The 22,696-nt window shown below is 37.0% G+C and overlaps 1 protein-coding gene across 1 annotated transcript; it reads right to left on the bottom strand.

Moving 5' to 3' along the window:
- Positions 1 to 684: 684 nt before the first annotated feature.
- SLC15A4 (solute carrier family 15 member 4) lies at positions 685 to 22,626 on the bottom strand. The gene is made up of 8 exons (XM_010200405.2): positions 21,970 to 22,626; positions 16,967 to 17,262; positions 15,939 to 16,107; positions 15,043 to 15,120; positions 12,774 to 12,942; positions 8,592 to 8,747; positions 4,215 to 4,373; positions 685 to 1,953 (listed from the first exon to the last, which is right to left on the bottom strand). Exons 1-8 carry the CDS (start codon positions 22,537 to 22,539, stop codon positions 1,805 to 1,807), a joined length of 1,746 nt encoding a protein of 581 aa, XP_010198707.2. The 5' UTR covers positions 22,540 to 22,626; the 3' UTR covers positions 685 to 1,804.
- Between the last annotated feature and the right edge of the window lie 70 nt (positions 22,627 to 22,696).

Raw genomic sequence — 22,696 nt, 5'->3', positions numbered from 1 at the left:
CTCTCTTGTGATCATATATGCTTTGCAAATTAATGACACAAACATGAACCACTACAGATCTCAAAGCACAAGTGCATGATTGAAAGAGCAGACACTCAAGACAGACACCACAGATCTGCCCTGGCAGGGGCATTGGACCAGATGATCTTTCGAGGTCCCTTCCAACCCTTAAGATCCTGTGACTATTCAGTCCCTAAATGGCTAACAGCATCTTAATCAGCTACAAAAATCTAATGTTATAAATGGGATATTCTAGAATAACATACAAAGCTTTTAAAACAAAGTTAGAAAAGGAAAGTAGCTTTTCCTTGCAAGACGTTGCTTACTTCTTTTCTTTAGTTCTTCCAATTTTAAATCCTGCTAAGTACAGGAACAGCTGAAGCATCTATGCTGATTTATCTCAGCAAAGACAGGACAGCTTGCATATTGCTATGTTATCTATCAAAACTACTAGAATGCCTGTATACATTTAGGAATCTAATGGCATTCCATGGTATACTTAGGGAACAAAGCTTGAAGAACAAAATATTGATAGTATAATTCTTTTAACCTAGAAACAAAGGGTCAAAATTCACAGCATTGAAGTTTGTTTTATTTTGTAAACTCTTTAAAAAGACGCCCATGTACAAAAGGACATTTTAACAACGTAAATGCAGACAAAGGAAACTATAAAAATCCAACACATGAATAAAAAGGTTTTATTTTCTTTCTGCATAATTCCATGCCACTCTGCACACAATCTGAAGTACAATTGTTAGAATCGTTAAAATTCAAGATGCTGAACACAAAACCATTTGCTCTGCTATAGGAATGTGTTGCTGAAAGATACCAACCCTGTAGCATGTTAGCTAGAAGTAAGACACATGACTGAAGGAACTGCCTGAAAGGCTTCTAAAATGTTATTGTGCATTTATCTTCCGAGGATTCAATCTGAGTTTTCTTTCTGCAGATATTTAGAAGGTTCCTTAGGGAAGTAACAGCGTTAGACTCAACAGTGTTTTGTCAACAGATGTACGTTTCCATATTGCCCTAATACATCTAATGCAGATTCAGAAATAAAAACACTTCTGAAGTAAAACCATTTCAGTCACAACAAGCATTCATTGTGTACCAGCATTTACAGCAGCTACATGACAAGCTACTGTGACATATAGTTCCATCTTCAGTATTGGATAGTCTTGACTGCAAGTTTGGACCTTAAATCTTTGAGACATTGCTGGTGAAAGGTCAATTGTAAAATTACATTTCTTTTTAATGTGAGCTAATCTGAAATTTCATTTGTCTCCATTTCTCCCCCAGAAATGACTCTCGGGATTGACAATTTATTCTTGTAACCACTACTTGAGGTTTCTGTAAAATGTTTTCTTTCCTGTGCCCTCAATGTAGGCTGGAGACTGCTGAGTGTTTCTCTAGAGCCACTATTGTTCACTAAGCAGAGTTTTTCAGTCAGGAACAATCCACATCACATATGACTTGGTATACTCAACTTCCAGATGCCCCAACTTTCAAGAATTAAACATCTCAAGTAAACATCTCAAGATTAACAAAGAACAACTTGAATGCCTAGAGTTAATTAACACTTCCAAGACTTGTGTTTGTTCTCTGCCAGGATGTAGTGCAAGAAACGAGCCCCGCCAACATAAGGCACTTACCTACATTATACGAGAAGGGGCAGGGGCGAGAATTCTTGGAACATGCAAGTCTAGTAAGAGTCTCCCCTGGAGAAAACATAAGATCTTGCAGACTCAGTGCACTGCCACTTCACTGTGTGCTGCTGTAATTAAAGTCTGTTCTGTAACAGGTATCAGATCCTCCCATTGGCAGACACGTCATTAATCTTTGATTTTTGGTGATCATATTTCACAGAAACAATAAGGAAAAGCAAGAGGGTTGCTCCTTGGATAGCAGCCAGCAAAAAGAAGTAATAGTTTAATTGGCAGCCATTAATATTACCTAGAAAGAATTGGGGAGGAAAAATAAACATTAATTAAAGATTATACAGAGAAAAATGTCAATCCTTCTTCCAGCTTTCTTTTGGAACAAAGTTTAGAATTCATGAAACCAAACATGGCTTCTTTTTGGTTCAACTCACTTTTGACACTTCCTCAAAGTTGTTCTAAATTAGTGACTTGTACCACATTAAACGATGTTAAACTGAGAAAGCTCATTGCTAAACCATCATTTCTCTATTGAGAAATGTGCACTGACCATTGCTGTACTTCCAAGAACAATATGGCTCATTTCCAACATGCCACAGGAGCCACAGCCAATTGGACCATTGTGATTCTCAAAAAGGTTAAGAGAAAGTAAAAATAGTCAGGTATGCATCGATCCTAACAAGCTGCTCACACAGCATGCCTATAAATGCTCAGACTAAATTAATTACTTAAACTTAATATTCAATTAAATTAACTTACAATAAAATGCAATGAAATTAAACTGAGTCTTTCCTTGACATTTAAAATACAATACATGTGAATCTCCATTTCAAGAGCAGGCGTGTTTAAAAAGCACTAATTATCCTTTATGAGATAGGATATTAAGCCTATGAAATCTCAGGTTTAGTCAATGAAATAACAGTTGTTTTAAAGGCATCAAGCAACAATGAAGAGCCAGCAAAGAGTGAACTCTCTTAGTAGATCTTGAAGGCAGTCAGTTACCTCAAATGCTATCAGGAGTTAGCCTAAATAGCAGAAACATGGTGAACATACTTATAGTCATTTCATAGTATCTAATGAAAAACTCAGAAGTCACTCATTCATAAACACTTGGCCTTGTAATTTCTACTATGGAAGACCTAAGTGAATTTTTAATGTGAATCTGATAACTTTCCGTAATGTTATATGAAATGAAAACTGAGTTATGAACAGTTACTGATAGAAACAGTGGAAACAGTTGCTACTATAGGTGCCACAAATCAAAGTCACCCACTGAGCACTTCACTCCAGAGCCAGATGTAGAGCTGCTCAGGAGGCTGGATTGTACATAGATGCTTTGGACTGTGGAAAATAGAAATAGCCAGTTCTGACAGCTGTCCAAAGGACAATCCACTCAGCTGAGTAGCTTATTCAAAACAGATGACCATTGAGTCATGAAAGGTAACATCTTCTAGTTCTAGCCAAGTCTAGATATATTTAGCACAACCTAAATATTTTACAGAGAGAAAACCAGGGACTGTCTTCTCCTAGGGTACTTCGGAAAACAAAGGCAAGAGGGTAAAAAAGCACCATCAAATACCACCTACATTAATTTGTGTGAATTTTTTATCCTCCTATTGGGCCCTTAGCAACTGAATTATCTCAATACCGAACTGCAGAGAAAGATTCTCTTCTAATTTTGAAATTGTGGGGACAAAAGTCTCAATGGGATGCAATTTTTGTTTTGTGAGGACACTATTTGTCATCTTTTGCAGTTTTTTAATGAACAACTTATAAACCAAAAATGCCAACTTGTGGCATATATACTTTTCCAGATAATACTACTTGTTGGTGGCATGCAAATCAAGTTTAAATGGCAAATTCTCTCATACCAAACCTGAAGTCAGTTTAGGCTGCACTTTTAAGCCATGTACACGCAGGAGGTCTGGCACATGTTTTAAGATCTTTTCACACTCTGTCTGTTGGAACTCATTAGCTCACTGTTGATGGTACGATTTTCTGAAATTCCCAAGGTGCCATCTACTGGTGTCAATAATTTTGTTGAACTTTAAGTGGCAATACACAGCACACAATACATTGGACTTTTTTAAAAAGCATAAATAGATAGAAATGCAAAATTAACCCGTGGTAAATCTCTTGAAAATAGGAAGTCTCTTGGAACTCACTAAGAAAGAGATGGGTACATTTTACTCCTCATAACCAGAGAAAAAAAAATCAGTACTTTATACCAAATATATTCCACATATCATTTAAGTATTTTTTAGTAAAATACAGAAGCTTGTAAGTAATGCTAGTGATGAGATGCAGTAACAGCTGAGTTTTACAGATGCAAAACACTACACACATTTCCCATGCTTTCATGAGGACAATGCATCGTTTTGCAGTCACAATTACTTCATACTTGTATGCAAAATGAAACTTTCCTTGGCAAAGCAGTAGGACACATCTATATTTTAAAAATAACTAAGATTCAACAGTTGCACACACTTGGTGCTGAACTGCTTCTGAAGGAAGCCGCCTACTTTATAGGCCAGGAATACACTGAAAATAACTTACCAAAATCCATGTGATTACTCATCCAGCCAATTTCTTTAATAGACACCAGTGCCAACAATCCAGAGCCAACAAATGATCCAATCCCCGAAAAGAAAAAAAACAGCCCCATAATAGCACTCTGCATAGATTTGGGAGCAGCTGAATATGCAAATTCTAGGCCTGTATTAAAAGATGAAAAACAAAATGTTATTGGAAGATCTAAGAAACAACAGTAGTTCATTCCAGTTTCATGTGACAGAAGTTACAGATGGATACTACTTCTGGTATGTTAAAGACCTAAAACCAGTCTTGGGTTTCAGGAGACTGGGAATTAAGGTAGTGAATCCATATCGGTTCCCAGTTCCCTTTAATTGCTTTAGTAACTCTGTTAAAGATCATCAATATATCGACCCATTAAACAGACAACATTTGAGACACACATTTTGATCTTATTAATATTTCATGTGTAAAATCAAGAAATCTACTGAGGCAGCATACTCATTTTTCTGTCTAAAATGATCCTCAAAGAAATGCATGAAACTAACTCTAATCTGCCCAGTTCCATGCTCCTCATTTCACTTTTGTCTACATTGCCTATCTGTTGTGCAGTATTTACAAAGCACACGGTGTTCCCTGCTGAGAACAAAGTACTCTGCAACTGAAAGTCACTCTTGCCATTGACCACAAACATTTATTTCTTACAGACTCAGTACCTATATGTGCAGAGAAATTAATTGTAGCTGGGAAGGCAGTAATTAGTTTTAATTTAACGTTGATCTAGAACTCTCTGAGCTCATTTCTTGTTAGCCTATTCTTTTTAAGACTTGTAGAACTTGAACTTTAAACCATTCTTGCTCAAATTTCAACCAATAAAGCCAAGAACAACATACCAGTGATGTCAATTTGAAAATCTGTGCTATGGAATTTGAATACCAATTGAACACACTGGGTTAAGCTCTGCTTTGCAAGACTAATACCCATGATTAACTTTCTTTTTTTGAATAATACTCCTGTCAAAAAATCAAATGGGATTTTTCACAAGAGATAGTCAAACAATTTCAACAGCTTTTCCTTTGACAGGTGAAATGCTTGTTTCAAAACAGTCTGCTTTATACTGAAAATTCATGCTACCTCATATAACATTTTTCTTGGCAAAGAGAGCGTTATAGACCTGAAAATGTCATAAATCTTAGAGCTTGCATAATAAAGGTACTCTTTTTTTAGACCATCATTGGTATTTGACTTGTGCTACTCCAGACAGCGTTTAATGGAAATACAGTGGCATTTATTTTCAAGAAAAGGCTAACACTTCAAGCCAGATAGGTCAATTTGCCTGTTGTGAGGGAGGAACTTTGTTCTTGTAAAAAAACCCAGAACTGTATGTTCTCACTGATCTAACATAATTTTGCACTGCCCCCTGAGAAATCTCTGATAATCAACACACTGCCTCTCTTTCCCTGTGCATGGACCAACAGCAACTAGTCTGGTTCCAGAAGAGAACTGAAACATTCTTTATGCAACCCAGCTGTATGGGTTCCTGTAAATTCAAACTGTGAGAGAATCATTACAGACATGGAGAGACATCTGCAAGGGGAGGTGGTTTTGCCACTAATATAACAATTCCTATTTTTTAAGGAGTATTCATCTGGGCAAGCTCACAATGAAAAAAAAAAAATGAAGACTACTCTCATGATACAGTAGTTTGATTTTTAACCTCTTGTTATAATAGCTGTACTAGTCTCCAGAGTATTGGTCACATTTGGGTCACCAGGCTTTTACACATTCTGTCCAAGTTAAGCTCCAGCATATCACAGGAAAGGACCTGGCCCATTTCTTCTCTTGTTCCTTTTACAGACGGATGTTGAGTGTCACTGCCAGAAAAAGATCTTAAGACTCAAAATGTGTGTAACAGTATGCACTTTTTGCAACAAAATAAGGCTTGTTTCTAAACTTGAATGATTTTTCCAGCAACCTTAATATTTAATCTGGCATAAAGAATAGAAAATCTTTTCTTTGCCTTCAGAGATATTTTTGTCTACTGGAAGCTATTGATAACAATTTCACGCTACCTCAAACAAGCAGTTTTAAAATTAAACCCTCTAGTTGGTGTTGTCATGTGAGATTGTGATTCTCAACTAAATAAGGGTGCTTTAAGAGGATTGAGAGAATAGTACAAAAGATTAATGCAATGTGTGTCATCTTTTTAAAGGTACCTCAAGTGTAACTAATGTGGCTTAATAAGAATATGCTTAGTTTTACAGTAAACAAAAACCCAAACCTATGTTTCCCCTCTTGTGATATTTGGTCCCTTTTTGTTGACAATAAACAGTTCCAAATAACTATTGTTTTTCAACCATTAGCACTTTGCTTATTTTAAAGCTAAATTTCATAGCACAATAGATGCCTTTATCAACTTTCCCATCTAAAATGGTAAAGCATACTCTATTAAGTCTGGAAAGGCCTTCTTAAAGATACTATGAATTCAGTTTAGGTAACAACCAGATGGCAGAAAAAAAAAAACCTTTGTAAAACAAATCAAAGGAAAGTGTAGTACACAAAGCAATTGAGATCTGGTGCAAAGAAAGAGAAGCATTTGCATTTTTCTAATGTTGACCAATAGTTTTTGAAGTTCTAAAGCTGTTGGTACAAACCCAGCAAGTGCAGAACAGCTGAGTATTCACATAAGAATAGGGTAAGCCTTAAAGACTTTACTTCTCATGAAGAAGTCCATTAAAGCAGTTGAAAAACCAACCCTCAGTTTGGAGTTCAACAGTTTGGATATGACCAATTCTTCCAGTCACATGAAATCCCAGGCCAGACAGCCAGAAGAAAAGCTTGGAGAAAATTAGAAGATAGATAAAACCCAAAACATTTTCTTCTACTTGCCAAGCAATCAAATCACCTTGTTTTATTTCCTGACAACAGTGATGACAGTAGAACACATGTCAGAAATCCAGCTGAGTAGAATCACAAACCCAACCAAGTAGAAGTTCTTTGTTCCACTAAGAGGGAAACAAATGGGCCATGTGACAGCTGGGGCTACCGCCAGCTAGATCTTAGAGAATTAAGGAATCTCATTTTAACCCACTGTGCTTGCCCAGCATGAGGAATGAAAGTACCCTTGTACAGGGGAAATGAAACTAGGGAAATTCTATCTGAAGGAATTGAAGAAAGAGAGCTGTACGTAATGCCAGTCTGAATGGGTGATCTTCAAAGCTCAACATTCTGAAGCAGTATTTCAACACATTAATAAGTAACTATAGTTAAGCAAATACTAAATGACTTTTAAATCAAGCTGCTGGAGGAGTTCCAATATATTACATCAGGTAACCCTGAAATTCTATTAAGTAGTCTCAGAATAGATATTTCACCCTCATGAAAGGTTTCTGTTGCTGATAATTCAGCATAGCTCCCAAGCATTAGATATGTAAACAGTGTGCTAAGAGAGTCACAATAGCATTTCGCTTGTTTAATCTCAGTAAATCAGTGTTTGGCATACCACAGTGACAACAGATAAATTGTCTGTGCTTTCCTCCTGCTAATGATCCCTGCATGTATATGAAGCAGACCAGAAAATAAGATTTTATAGTTCTGTTCACTCTCTCCTTCCACTTCACTTGCAGCTTAAAAATCAATATGATCACGTAGCTGCCCACTACAGCACACAGAACGGTATTAAGAAATATGGGATCTCTTGCATTTGGCAACATTTGAACTGTTTCATTTTGCCCAGTATCACATTGAAATATAAAACAACTACTGAAAAGCTGACCTATAAATAAAACAGATAAAACTGTATAAAACTAGCTACCTCATTATTAATATCCACCAAATCTAGTTTAGATTGAGTGTCCCACTGTGTCACATATTTCAGATAGAAAAACGAACACAAAGTGAATTTAAACTGGTGAGAAGTCTTTCTAAAGATGATTTATTTCTTTCTCTTTCCCTCAGAAAGGTGATTACTAGTTGACTTTCTAAACTGTGAACTGAGCTTTTAAAACCAAAAAAATTACAAAGCACACATTTAATTGCAACACAAAGAAAGATTCAGAGGAAACAATACTGCATTAAAACTGTTCTTTGAGATACAATATTGAAAGAGTCTATTGTTTTCCATTAGGACTTGCAAATACCCAATGCTAATGGGATGCCACGCAAATATTTTAAGTATTGCTCTGCTTGCTCAGTCTTGAAAACATATTCTTACACAGCCAGTTTTCCAATGTGAAAGACAATTCTGTGCTTTGTCACTTGACTATTAAGTTATATTGTATAATACTGCAATTGGGAACATTAGAGCTTATTTATAATCATTTGAAAAGTAAATATTTCTTTTCTAAGAGTACATAATTTATGATCAATACAAAAGCAGATTTAAAACATAAAGACTCTTACCTGCTATACTTGCAAATATTTCACTGAATCCAATCAGCACGTATTGAGGAATCTGCCACCATATTGGCAAATCTGCAGCATGGTATGTAACATTTCCAATTGTCTGATTAATTGTTTTAATGTTTACTATTTTCAGTCTGTTGCTTTCCAGAATTCCTGCATGGAGGGAGGGAACAAAGATTGATCTAAGATTGTTTCTTCATATTAAGAATTATATTAGGATTCAGTTCTGCATTGTAATGACAAGTTATAGAATAGGAATATGTATTTCCTTAGATTATCTGAGAGCTTTCTCATACAAACTATGTTGTGTTTTTCTTTATAGACAATCTCATTTTCACAAACTACTGCTTTGCAGTGTTGAACCATTGCATCTGCTACCATGATATTAATATATTGGAAAGCATTTTGCTTATCAAAACAGCTACACTAGTCCTGTAGAACTATAAAAGCCCTTTATGAATATGATCATGACATTTATATGACACTTATCATCCCAAGAGATCCAGAAGCTTATTAAAGCTTGATTTACAAGCAATACATTGTATAGAAAGTACTTCATGTAGAACAAAAAGCAGACATATAACCATTTTTAGCTTGCTCAGTGCAACAGTTTAAAGTAGAAAGTGAATATTAAATAATGCAGTAGGAATTTTGTTGAAGCTGAAGGATTTGCCTCACTGTTACACAAAATGCACAGAATACCTAATAGTTAATAAAACACTGTGTCACACAAAAAGGACCTCTACAAAAGAATTCTCAATATCCTTGGAAATGAGGTGGATTTATTCATCACCAATTCAGAAGAGCAAGACTGAGTCCCTGACACTACTTCCTGTAATACATGTTACACACAGGGCCTCCCATTTAGTGCCTTTCCGTTTTGGTCTCTTTCTACTTATTGAGCCAAGATTTGAACTAATCTCTGCACAAAATATCATTTATGTTACCAAAAAATATTGTACAAGGCTTAGATGACAGACAAGAATGTGGCGTGGATACCATACCATATACAGATTACATCTGCCTCTTTACTTCTAGCTTGTTCTTTCCTAGAAGCAGCCAAATGATCACATGGACATTTAATACGATGTTGGCTGAAGCTATTGACAACACTTTTCATATAAACAAGCACATACAACTTCTCATGCACAGTACACTACCAGTTCTCCTGTTTCTTCCCAAATCTGTGACAATACAAACCTCCAGGGTGGCAACCAGATCACCATCTTTCTGCTATGTGAGAGGGAATGACTGATGCTTGCCAAAACCACCTCATACCACAACATGCAGTTTCTTTATTAGTCCTGATCATGGCAAGAGACTCATATCAGCATGAAAGCACAGGGAAAGCTCCCTATAGTCCCTACACATGGTCTGCAGGTGAGGCCATAACTAAACAAGTTCTAGAAATCCCATGAAAACAGTGCAGTTCATCATCATAGGACGTTAGAGCCAGAGCTCTGAAAACCCAACGGAGGGAGCCCACATTAACAGTGACTTACAGAGTACTTTGAAAATGATTGAAAGCTGCATTTGTATAATCTATGTTTATTCATTCATACACAGAATCTTACCACAGCTCTAATCTTCTAAGAGTCATATCAGGAAAACAGATTAGAGTTACTCAAGTTTGTTTAAATATTACATTGAGGCCCCAAAATATTTCTTAAAAGAGTGTTTTCCTTAATAACATCTGGTTTTTGAGGTAAAGACTGTTCTGAACTTAGTGCCTCTTAGTGGCAGGCCACCATATTTTCTCTAGCTTCCTCACTTCCTTTTAGGTGACCACTTAGTTCAGCTCAAGAGCTCTTTCCTGACCTCTTCAGCCACCTCAATGCCTTCTGAACTATGAAGAGCTGACGTAATTACAACAAAGCTGGATTTCTTGATGCTTTGCTTTTAATATAGCTGACAAAACATTTTAGAGTGGAACAATTAAAATGTAAACAAAGCAGTACAGTCAGCTAGAACTCTGACAATTTCATTCATATACATTTAACACAAAATTCTTGTACCTCACAACATCTGGTGATCCCTAATGTGTTTGATATCCTTCACAATGTAAGCAGATTAGGATGTATTCAGCTGCACAGGAGCACAAGTACAATACACCAAACTTTGCTATGAATTTATCTTCAAAGCCAAGTACTTCATAATCAAGACTGCTAATTCTTAGACTTTGATAGACAGACTGCAAGTTTAATCTTAGTTTTAGTAGTTAAAAGGATCTTAAGTTCTTGCTATAATTGTTTAAACTCTAGAAATGAAGTAGATTTTCCAGCTGAATAACCTTAAATGCTGCTGCTCAGAATTTACGATAAAATGCATGAAGCACAGCAGATGTTCATTAAATCTAATCAGTTGTATTCTCACACAGTTTATAAGACATTTAAAATAATCTAAACAATCTAATAGGCAGCCTAAGTAGTGTCCACAACTAATGTCAGTTAGATGGAAGTTAAACTGGAAATATGGCACAAACAAATAATTAAGATAGTTCCAAGATTACAAGTTAATATCTTAAGATCTTCATGCATACAAGACTTTAATCAGCATCTCTCAGGCAGAAAGAGTTGGGAGCAATGTTGTATTTTAAGAATATTAAAATATGGCTTCTAAAAATATCATTTTTGGAGAAAATGGAAATTCTATGAAACTTAGAAGGTTTTCACCCTGATAGAAATGAACAGACTTTCCTATGCCGCAAATTTATCGCAACTGAAGCTCTTCAATTTGTATTATGCTGAAGGGATGTTAAATTACTCCAAAAGGCCACACTTTGCAACCAGACTGCAGGTAATCACCTAAATAATTCACCTTCTCAGTTTCTACCGTGGAAGCATTCAGGGAGTATCAAACCAACAAATTAATGTGTTACATTTGTAGGTGAAGGCATTTGAAATTTTTAGGAATTCTGCTTTACAAACTCATTCCCCAACCCAGTTATTCTAACTTGGTATGTTTTTTTCCCCCAGTGCTAAGACAGACAGATATTGCTGGTTTTGCATTCACTTATATGTGAGCCAGCAGTTTTATTTAAAGAGATGACCTCTGACTGTTTCACATCATCTTCTTTGCTGGTACTGTCCTAAGTAACATGAAATAAGAGAAACATTCTTATTTGAAGTTTAAATGACTTTGCTTTAAGGACTTGACTTGCCCACATATAAAGTGACCTTGGCCTAATAAGGTAATTATCTCTCTCATTGAGAGAAATTGTAATAGCTGTATAAAGTATCCCTCTCTGTAAAATATAGGAGATTTCAAGTGCTGATCTTAATTTCTTTAATGCTATAATGCTTTATCAATATGTTCATTATAGTGATACTGGGTTATATGAAGCATTGCTCAGAGATGTTCAGTTCCACATCAGCAATGCTTAACAACTCTAAATCATCTCAAAAGCAGCTGATTTATGGTTCCTACAGAGTTGCCATCTTTATCCTTTCATGCTACAGCTAAGCTATTTTACACTACAGTAACTCCCAAATATCAGGGAACATTGAAGAAGGGGAGAAAAAACCCAAAGTAGAAGAAACTCCTGTTCAGCTGTAACCTAACTTTATTTTTTCAGATAAAGGTAAAGGATTTTAGGTAAATTTCACTTTTTTAATACCTGGAAGTCAGACTGTATGAAGGAACAAACTTATTTCTGAACGAATGTGTTTTTCAGGATAAAGAAATTTTCAACTTCAAGATAAATTGTTAATAAATCAGACAACATGGACTTCCATAAAGTTTATTTTAAGACCAATAGTCTTAAATCCAAACACTGGACTCTTTCTTCAGGTAACCCAAATGCTGATCATGAAGCTGAGGCATTTTTGGAGAACATATGTTCAGAAAACAAATGATTCTCCTCTACTAAGCTTATTAGAAAGTAACACTCTATGTAAAACCTTAATTAACAAGTTGGTTTTAAGAGGTATACTCAAAAGTCTATTTCAGACGGAAAAATTGATCTCATTGCAGACAATCAAAACAGTTCAGTAAGTTTTTGGATAAAATTTCTTTCAATGTTGGGAAATGCATCCATGCAGCTGCATTCTAACTGTCCCATGAAAACACTCCTGAATAATCTTGAATTAAAAATTCACAGGTTTGGAGTTTTTTTTTAAATGATGCTGAAAGGAGCTGAAAAAGTAACTATGTAAGTAGATTTCCAAGTTGTTTTCTTACCTGCAGCAAATGCAGAACACATTACAAAGAACATTCCAACTGCAATCCTCTTCAGTGAGGATGGGAGCAAGCCATGCCTCTTTAAAATGGGGTCCACCAGTTTATCTTTTAATGGTATTAGGATCAGAATAAGCACTGCATCAAACATAGTCAGCCAGGCTGCTGGAAACTGAATGTATAGAATGACTTAAGTTAGCAATTTTATTTAACAGTTGATTTTTACTGTTATTTTACAAAACAAATATCCAAAATATACCATAGTTCACTGACAGGTACTGTGAAAACCAAAATAAGAGTATGGAAAAGCTAAGGAAAACACTCAGCTATTTGAATTTTCATTTAATTTGGCACTTCTTAATTCTATGAGTTCAGAAGCACAAATGATTCCTCACCATAGTAACTCCACAGTATTGCCTATTCTCACGTTCAAGATCCAATACATCACGTGTTCAAAGCAAAACAGTTCTTTTCAAAAAAACCAAATAAAACTGCACATAGTTCCAAGGAAAATGAGGAATAAGAAATTTACTGAGCAGATGAAGAGAGTATTCTAAGAAAACAAAATGCAGAACTCAAAACTGGTTTGCAAAGGATTTCTAATACGATCTCTAGGTTTCAGAGGGCTCATATTTTAGGGCCTTCTGAATTAATTTTTGTTAAAACAAAAGTTAACCATGTAACTAAAACTACATAAATTCCTTTGCAAGATGAGATGGCCATTAGCATTACTGCAACATCAGGGTTTTCCTGCATACATCCTGAAATATGTCTAATGGAAAAAATCACTATGTCTTGGGAGCTTTTCTGCTGTTAAGATTTTTTCAGTTGTAGAATACCTGTCTAAGGAATGACTGATTGTGCCACTCAAATCTAGTAAACAGAACTGTGCAGATTATTTAAATGAATACACCCTGAGATATATTTGTAGAAAGCATTCCAAGTCAATATTAATGGCACATGTCAGGAAGTGATTTTGTTCAATTACATGGTCCTTACTATTTTGCTACCAGTGACATACTCCAGTGGGAATTGAACTTTTTTTCCTACTTCAGTCACAAAAAAGTTAGTATTTTTATAAATTTTAAATATTTTCTATATTAAAAATATTTTATATCTTTATCTATTTTAATATATTTAATAGCCAAGTTCTGTAGATTTCTATTACAAGGCTTAGAACACTAGAAACAGAGTTTTTGTAATGTAATACAAAACTCAATTAAATTACACTTATCAAATGAGAAAAGAGTATGGTGTACTATATGCATCCTTTCTCAGTTGCAAGAGATCTTATTTTTTAAATGAACATGCAACTGAAACACCAAAAAAATGAACCTTGAAGTGAAAGTGGCAATGGCTTTCCATGACCAAAAGCTACGCAAGCTGAGAGCTCAGTTGAGGAAATTTGCTTGAAATCCTTTTGTTGACAGTATGTACTGAACTGAAGAAGTCTCAGACAACTCTTTCTTTAGTTTTTTTTAACTGAGTAGAAGTAAGTAACTAGCATTGATTTAGATGTCTTAGCCAGTACCACTAACTTCTATTAAGCCTCCAGCTGTGTTTCAGAAGCAACAAGATTTCAGGCAAGTTCAAAGAAAAATGAAGTACAAAATGAAGTGCATTTTTTAGTTTTGATGTATTATAAAAAAAAGACTGAAGCCCTTCTGTCTTATTAATTTTAAATAAGCCAGAAGAAATGTAATTTTAAAAGAACATTTAGTAAGCCTGTTAATAACTTCTATTCATATTCGTTTTCACTTCTCAGTACTGTTTCTGTGACTACGTGATGCCAGCCTTTCTTGAAAGATACTGACTGAACACTTCCTTCAATATGTGAAACTGATTCAAGGTAAAGTGAATCTTGATTAAGCAGTATAAAGTTACAAATGCATCTCAAATTCCAAATACTAATATTTCAGTTAAGCATGGATATTCTTACTGAGTTTGTAGGAATGCTTCTCTAGTACTTAACAGCTTTGAAAATTTCAGGCATATATTGCAAGAGTTCTTCAAAGATCATACTTTGTCCAAAAAAGGATAAAGACACTCTTAATTAAAGCAGTGAAAGTTATCTGAATACACTCAAAACAGGATGGGGTGAATTCTATGTGCCAAAAACTTTGTGTTACATATCATGCTTCTAAATGCTCAATGTCTGTGGCCATCAATTTCATTAGTCGCTGCCTTCAATTCCTGGAATTTGTGTCCAATATTTACTTGTTTTGCCTTTCATCTAAGGAAAGCATACCTTTCACCTTTTTGCCCTGCTTACCGTATGAATAGAGTTGGTGTCATTCGATATTTCAGGAATTTTCAGATGGAGACTTTGCAATACATAGGTTGTCTGCATCTGGCATTAGGAAAGATGAGTTGAGATTACTTGGACAAGGAGTACTGACAGCAAGATATTTTTACATTTTTAAAAATTAACAAAGCTAAAGTATTAAAGAGAGCAAAACAAAAAGAATTCTTGTTAGAAAGTTGCTAGTCTTTTATAACCTTCACTTTTTTTTTTTATTAAAAGAATAAAGAATCATTCATGTGACTTCAAAAGCAATTCTGCATATTCTTCCCCCAAAATATATTTGCCGTCCTACTTCATCTCACTAAGACAGAAGAACCAGAAAGGAATTAATTAAAATGAAACCTAGGCCATTTACTCTCACCTATCTGAATCAATTGCAAGATGAAAGGGAGCACAAGATTTAAGATACGTTGATTTGTGTAACTGTTAGTTTTAACTATCATTTTAATGATTTTATTTTTTAAGCCAAGATAGTAGCCATGTCCATAGTAACCCCAGGTGCGTCAAAGACAAGCAGTTAACATTACTGAACACATGGGTATTAAACAAGTAAAACTGTCACTACCAGAGTCCTGAAAAATCCTCTTCAATATTCATCTTCTTTAGAATCACAGCTGGCTGAGTGATAACTGTAAGCAAACCTTATGGAACAGTTTCCCTACAAAAGCTTGTGTATATTTCCTCCAGGTAACTGCTCTGGGAGGTAATTTTCAGATAGGAGGTGGATTTGTAATGCAGACTCGGAACTGCAACTTAGAGCTAGTGCACTGAGACCTTTCAAATGCCACCTAATGTCCCTTAACTTAGAAATTATTATTTTTTACACATGTACAATAAAAACGTGACCTTTTTTAATTACTCACTTGAAAATACACTGTCCAGTATGGTATTAAAGCCAGAAAGACAGGGATAATCTTGAAGAGAGCTTTCACATCTTCTACTTTATCTTCTCTGAATGGGCCCCCATGAGACAGCTTGGCCATCTCAAACAGGCTTTGTTTGCGAGGCTGTTGAAGTATGCCTTGGCCTTCACTTTTGAAAAGAAATTGGAACATTTAGTTTAACAACAAGAAAAAACAATGTAACTTGCAATCCTGGGACGTTTCATTATGAAAAGTTAGTGTATTTTAAAACAAGTTACTTGTGTAAGTTACAGCAAAACAATTACGCCAGAATGGATCATCAGGAGGTAAAAGCACAAGCTGAAAGCTTTTATTATAAAGGTTTCCTTATTTCTCATCCTGCCCCCACCACACATAAATTACTGGCACTGCAATATGCAGAATTTATAAAACAGTATCATGAAATACAGGTTATTCTAATCCATTTAATTATTTTTCAATCTGAGTACATCGAAGCCCGTTGCAAAGGAGGCACCTGACAGCTCCTATCATCAGTGACTAAATTCAGACACCAGTATTCCACGGGCATCTCTCAAGAGTGGAGTAACCATTTGGAAAGGAAAAAGACAGGACACATTTTGGCTGTCCATCAAGCCATTTACAAGATGAAATGCAGATAATAGTGCTTTTCAAATCAGAAATACACATATCTAAGCAGAGAAGAAAGTTAACTAATGTTTAAAAGCAGCATACTTGGGTTATGTTACACTTCAGAAAACTGTGAACTGGCAAGAAACAGCACTCAGTTGAAAACAGTTGAATTGATCTTGCATCACGGTGATCCAGTGATCTCAAAATGTGCCTGTCTCTCATCCCAGAATGCCTGGACAATATCTCCAGGACTCCAAATTTTCCAGCTCTCAAAGCAAAACTTTGTATTCTAATGTATTCTCTAGTGTCATTTACTGCCAGCTAGTTTGAACTAACTAGTTCCAACTCTTAAGTTCATTCTCTTAAACTGAGACTATACAAAAGAGCTGATTACAAACCTATTAGTTGAACGTTCCACATGTCTCTTTCTTGAGCAACACGAATATGCCAGAATTTTAAACATGTCCGTGAAGGCACTACCATCAGGTGGTTTTGTGATGAAGAAACTCTGACCACATAAGAAGACCATGAATGAAATCCCAATGCAAACTGTTGGGATACTGTATCCAATAACAAAGCTCACATTCTGTTGAATGTATGCAATGCCTCCCAGAGAGAGAATAGCTCCCAAATTGATGCTCCAATAAAACCAATTAAAAAATCTTCTTGTGGCTTCTGGACCCCGATCTTTGACCTGGAAAAGAGTAAAAACAAGTAATTTGATTTCTGAAGAAAATGATGCCTATTTATTAGAATTCAGTCAAGTTTAATGCACTGAAGAATTTAGGCATCATTTAGAGTCTGACTGAAGTGATTTAGCTCCTGAAAACCTTCCTGAACCAAAGATGTAAAAATACACAACGACCTACTGTATCATACAAGGAGCACCTAAATTTTCCTCTTTTAAACTACAGAGAGAATTTCAGCCAAAACCAAAATACCAACACACCCGCTGCCCCTTCCACCAAAAAAATAAACAAACACACCAAAAATCCTCACTAACAAAAAAATGAAGGAAATGAGCAACTAAGCATTCTGGCCACAGCTGCTTTGTTGGTCAGTGGCCGCGTCAATGCTGTCTGCATTCAGGTGGGCCGCTAAAGAAGAAATAAAATAACCTTGCTACTTTCAAGACATCTAAGATAACTTTTGCAAAAGAAAATCTAACCTAATTCTTGCTTTTACTATAGTCAAAAATGTGGTTCTCTTCATATATCTGATAGTTATTCTTTACATATAGTTTATCCAAATGCAGAAAGAAAAGTATAGTGATAATCTGAGTTTTCTGACTGGGACCTATGCAACACTAGATTTCAAAATAGTAAAGGAACAGATCTCAAAACAAAAATTTCTTATAGAAAACACATATCAGACTGTCTATGGTCAAATGAGATATAATTATGACCACACGTTTCATGATAAAGACTCCTGAGTGCCCGGAACACTATGTTAAGGGGCTTGTGTAATCATTAGGTTATTTACAGCTGCTTTCAGCAGAGGCCACATCAGCTGTGTAACTCTGTTCTGCAGCATTCTGAAGTCGTTTAGGATAGAAGGTTAACAGCTTCCAATTAGAACAAAATTTTAAATGCAACTAAAAGAAAGAAAGAGAGAAAGAAAGAGTAACTAGACCTCCAGTTACACAATCTGATGAAAGGACATTCTGAGTATCTGACGGACAGCAACTTTCACAGGACAGCTGTCCCTAAGGCTAATCCATGGAACTCCTTCTGACTTAGAAGAAAGATGATCACTTGCTGAATTATCCCTCCCCTAGAGTTTTTAACACCAACATCTTTCTTAGGAGATGATTCAAATACTAAACAAAGCAATTTGTACAGCTTGACATCAAAAATATTACACGGCTCAAATATTAAGATTCTGTTAGTTTCTTCTGAGTCTTATGTAAAGAGACAGGAAACTATATAAGCATCATTGCTTCTCCGTAATTCCTGTGTTTAGATGCTTTGCTTTGTCACAAAGTGAATTCATAGCTCTCTACAGCTACATCAGTTTCAAAGAAACAGTTATTTGCAGGATTTCTCATTTTTCCCAGCTAGCGTCTATCTGCTGCCTACCATTCCACTGTGACAGCTGATTTCTGACATAAACTGCTAATGATTTCTTAAAACCCAACATTTCAGAGTTCCAGAATGTCATAATCTTCCTTCTCTCCCTCTTGACACCGTGACAGATCCACAGCTATGGCCTTCTATTTGACTCATGTAAAAGGAAAAAACTATTAAGAAGTTACTGACATTAGCAGTTTTCATTTGTTCCTGTAATCAACTGACAGTCACAAGTGACAAACATTACAAAATTCCCCTAAACTTATCTCAGCCAACTATGTGAACAGCCACGTTAACAGAGCAAGAATGAAAATGTAGAAGCTTGCCTTTGCCCTTAGCTTACAAAGAAAAGAGCAATGACAATGGTTTTCCACACTCAGATTTACCGTTACACAATTCTGCCCTTCTAATTCATCACTACAGACACCACTTATTCTTTGAGAGCATCTGGAAAGAGCTCAGTATCAGAGCTCTACAGTATTATTCAGTTGCTACATAATGGAAATTTTTCATACTAAAATTTGGCCAGTCCAAATTTAAAGTCTGCTTCCTTTCACTAGTGTCTTATCTATTCCGTTTCTGTTGGAAATAGAAAAAACTTAGTACTGCCCATGCAAATGCCACAAGTTCAGTTTTCAAACTGTTATCTGCAGAGCCTTGGACACTCACAATCTCCCAAGAAGTTCAACAACAATCAAAAAGTAATTTGAACTTACTCAACTCTTTATACGTGGTTCCCCCCTTCTTCCCCAGAAACTGGGAAAATCTGAGTTCTATACATAAAGGTTGAAAATCATTCTAAAGCCTTTTCCACTAGCTTCCAACTGCTGGTGATGCTACTGTAACAACAATGGTTTTAGCAAAGCTAGGAGATTTTTTGCAGGTTGTGGACTGGTAGATTTAATTACCATGAAGGCAATGCAGAAATATGATACACTGTGGGTTTAAACTAGCACCTCTAATCATCATATATATAATTAGAACAATAATTAGCAGTAAACTCCTGATCTAATATCAACTACAATAGTGTAAGCATACTGTTTCCTAACTACAGAAAGTCACAAACTGCTACATCGAGCAGGAAGTGACTGCAAATCACTCATGCCTAAAAGGGGAACTAGAAAGTGCCAGGTTATACATATCACATGATTAGAAACACTATTCTGAGAAACATCCGTTCACATTTAGATCTGCATGATGGATCAATCTGCAACTTCTAGAAAAAAAGGCTTTTATTTATAAATCCACTTAAGCTGGTCTAGATGTAGTTCACAGTAACTGTTCTTTTGCTAAAGTGGCTGTCAAAAGTTACCCTAGACCAAGTCTACTTAGTCACTTGTAACAGCACTTCTAAAATGCTATTCAGGTAACAGAAATTAAGAAACTACATCTTTTTAACTTCAAAGGAAAATAAGAATTGCAATGTACTTCCTAATTGTCCACAAAGTGATTCTTCTAAATTAAAACAAAATCCTTGTGTTTAGGCTCTCCACCTAAATTACAGATCATACACTAAAACTGGAAAATTTACATAATTTTTAAGAGATCTGCAATGAAATGCAATTAGCACTATCTGAAAGGCAGTTCATGTCAGCTATTACAATTTATATTTTCCTTTATTTGGTATTTAAGGGAAACAACACATCCAGCCAAAACATGTTTGCGTAGTGTTCCAGACTCCTGTGACTCTGGAAGGGAGACTTTATTCTCAGCAATATCCATCTACCCAGCAGTTTGCTACATTCCTATGCAGGGAGAAGGCATCCAAGAGGGCCCAAAACTGCACGAGGTAAGTGGTATACTGTAATACATTTAACAATAGATAAGCCAGAAAAACAAAGATGGGGAAAAAATCAGTCCTTGGCAGAGTTCTACTGAGTATTATGAACCAGAAAGGGGTGTTTTTTGTGCTTCACCCTGCATAAATCACTGTCAATTATCTGCAAACTTAACCAAAAACTGTCTTCCATGAAATCCCGGGGGCAATGCCTTTAAAAAAACAAGCAACAACAGCTACACTTCCATTGGCAATGGTTCTTCTTGTGCTCTGTTCCTGCCATTATTTCTCTCTTATATTTAACGTTCATAAAGTGTTCTGGGGATAAGCAGTCAGTTTTGAAAAACACCTTACAAGATAAAGTCATATTAAAGCTATTTCACTTGATGGGCTCATGCTGGCTTAAACAGAACCACTACACTGGGGACACACAATCCTAGGCTGTAATAATGTTTTACATTTATGTACTGCCTTTCACCCAGAACTCCAGAATTTATAATATATGGAATGCCAAAGAATGACAAATGTAAACTGCACAACAGAGAACAGAGCTATGTTTAGCAAAGATATTGTGATATATCCTACCTCTCACAAAGAACTTCATGGCATTTCTGATACTTGCTCTAAACAGAACTCAATGGGCCAGTAAACAGACATGCAACTGGATTGGGAGTACTTTTCTTGCTTTGTCATTAAGAACAATTTGGTTAGAAAAGCTGCTCAGTATCTAAGCACCTGAAATTCTCCATTTGTAAAGCAGGAATTACATTGCAACATCCACAGCTGGCGTAGTACCTTAGAGTAAGATTGTAAGAAACATACATGCAAGAGCACATTCCACTCAATTCTGAACTATGAGCTGTCTTCATATATTTTCTATAAAGCCACTTGGTTCTGCAGTGGTGATCCAATGAATGTTATCACTGAAGTGGATCAGAGTATGGTCACTTGACAAGGCATGCCCCTATAAGAATAGCCCAGGAAATGTCTTTACCATGTTGAGAGCACCTTCTCACTTGTCAAGTGCCACGAGTCTTGCACAAAAACGTCCATCAAGGGCACTGCAGTACAGAGAGAATATCTAAAGTATGATAAAAGCCTCTGACCACTGCTTTAGAAGGCCCATGCTATCCTTGTCAAAGCTAAAATGTGTATGGTATATTTCACCTAATGAGCTCTGAGGTCAAATTAACTGGGTAAACTGCCACAATGGAGGATAATTTAACAACCCACTTAATGGTCATTAAGTATTCAACCCAACTCCTCAATATGGTGATGGCTTAGCCAAATCTGGTACCACATGTAAGACAGGGCTGTCAGAAAACTAAGAATCATAAAAGATCTGACACCACACTGAGACATCAAACAAGGTAACAGTCTGCATTACACAGGGCACAACGCTGGACTGATTCCTTTTAAGACTTAACACCCACAGAGAAGTGAGTCGGTAGGTATGCTGTCCATCCCACCATGGAAAGCCCCTCTGCATGACTGTCATCCCCTGATTCAGATCAGCACCCACCAACAATTCAGCAGCTGCCAAAGAATACTTGACCTGATCCGCCCCAAAAGGGGTGATGTTGGCCTTGACTGACCCGACGCCCAGCCCCACGAGGACCAGTCCGATGAAGGTGGCGGTGGCACAGTAGCGGGTGGCTCCCACCTGAGAGCAAGGCGCCATGGTGGCATTGCCTGCCGGAGAGGAGCAGTTCTCTACAGGGAACAAGGGGATGTCCCCACAGAGGCCCTGGCGGGTGTGCGGTGCGGCGATGACGGGGAAGGCCAGCATGCCCAGCAGGTAGAGTGCCATGCTGAGCAGGATGGTGCCAAACTTGCCCAGCAGGGCATCAGCCAACCAGCCACCGAAAGGTGACACCAGGTAGGTGATGCCCATGAAGAGCAGTAGGGCCTGGCTGGCCTGAGCACCCTCCCAGCCGTAGGGAGGCCCGTTGAGGAAGAGCACCAGGTTGGAGGTGATGCCGTAGAAGGCCACTCGTTCCAGCAGCTCGGCCAGCAGTATGGCGGCGCAGGCCAATCGCCGTCCATGGAAAGCGCTGCTCGCTGCCCGCCCGCGCTCCCCGCTGCTCAGCAAAGGGCTGTGCTCGCTCGGCTCGGTCTCCTCCATGGCGGTGGCTCCGGCCCGGCCCCGCCGCGCTGCCCGGCCCACCCTGAGGAAACTTCGCCGCGGTTGCGCGGCAGGGCCCGGCCCGGCCCGGCCCCGCCCACGAAGGGAACGGCGCGTCGCCATTGGCTGCGGGCGCCGCCGCTCCGCCTGCGGCGCG

Source organism: Colius striatus, chromosome 17 (assembly GCF_028858725.1).
Source record: "Colius striatus isolate bColStr4 chromosome 17, bColStr4.1.hap1, whole genome shotgun sequence".
NCBI lineage: Eukaryota > Metazoa > Chordata > Aves > Coliiformes > Coliidae > Colius > Colius striatus.
The sequence above is the reverse complement of the archived record's forward strand: the minus strand, read 5'-3'. Positions and strand labels throughout refer to the sequence as shown.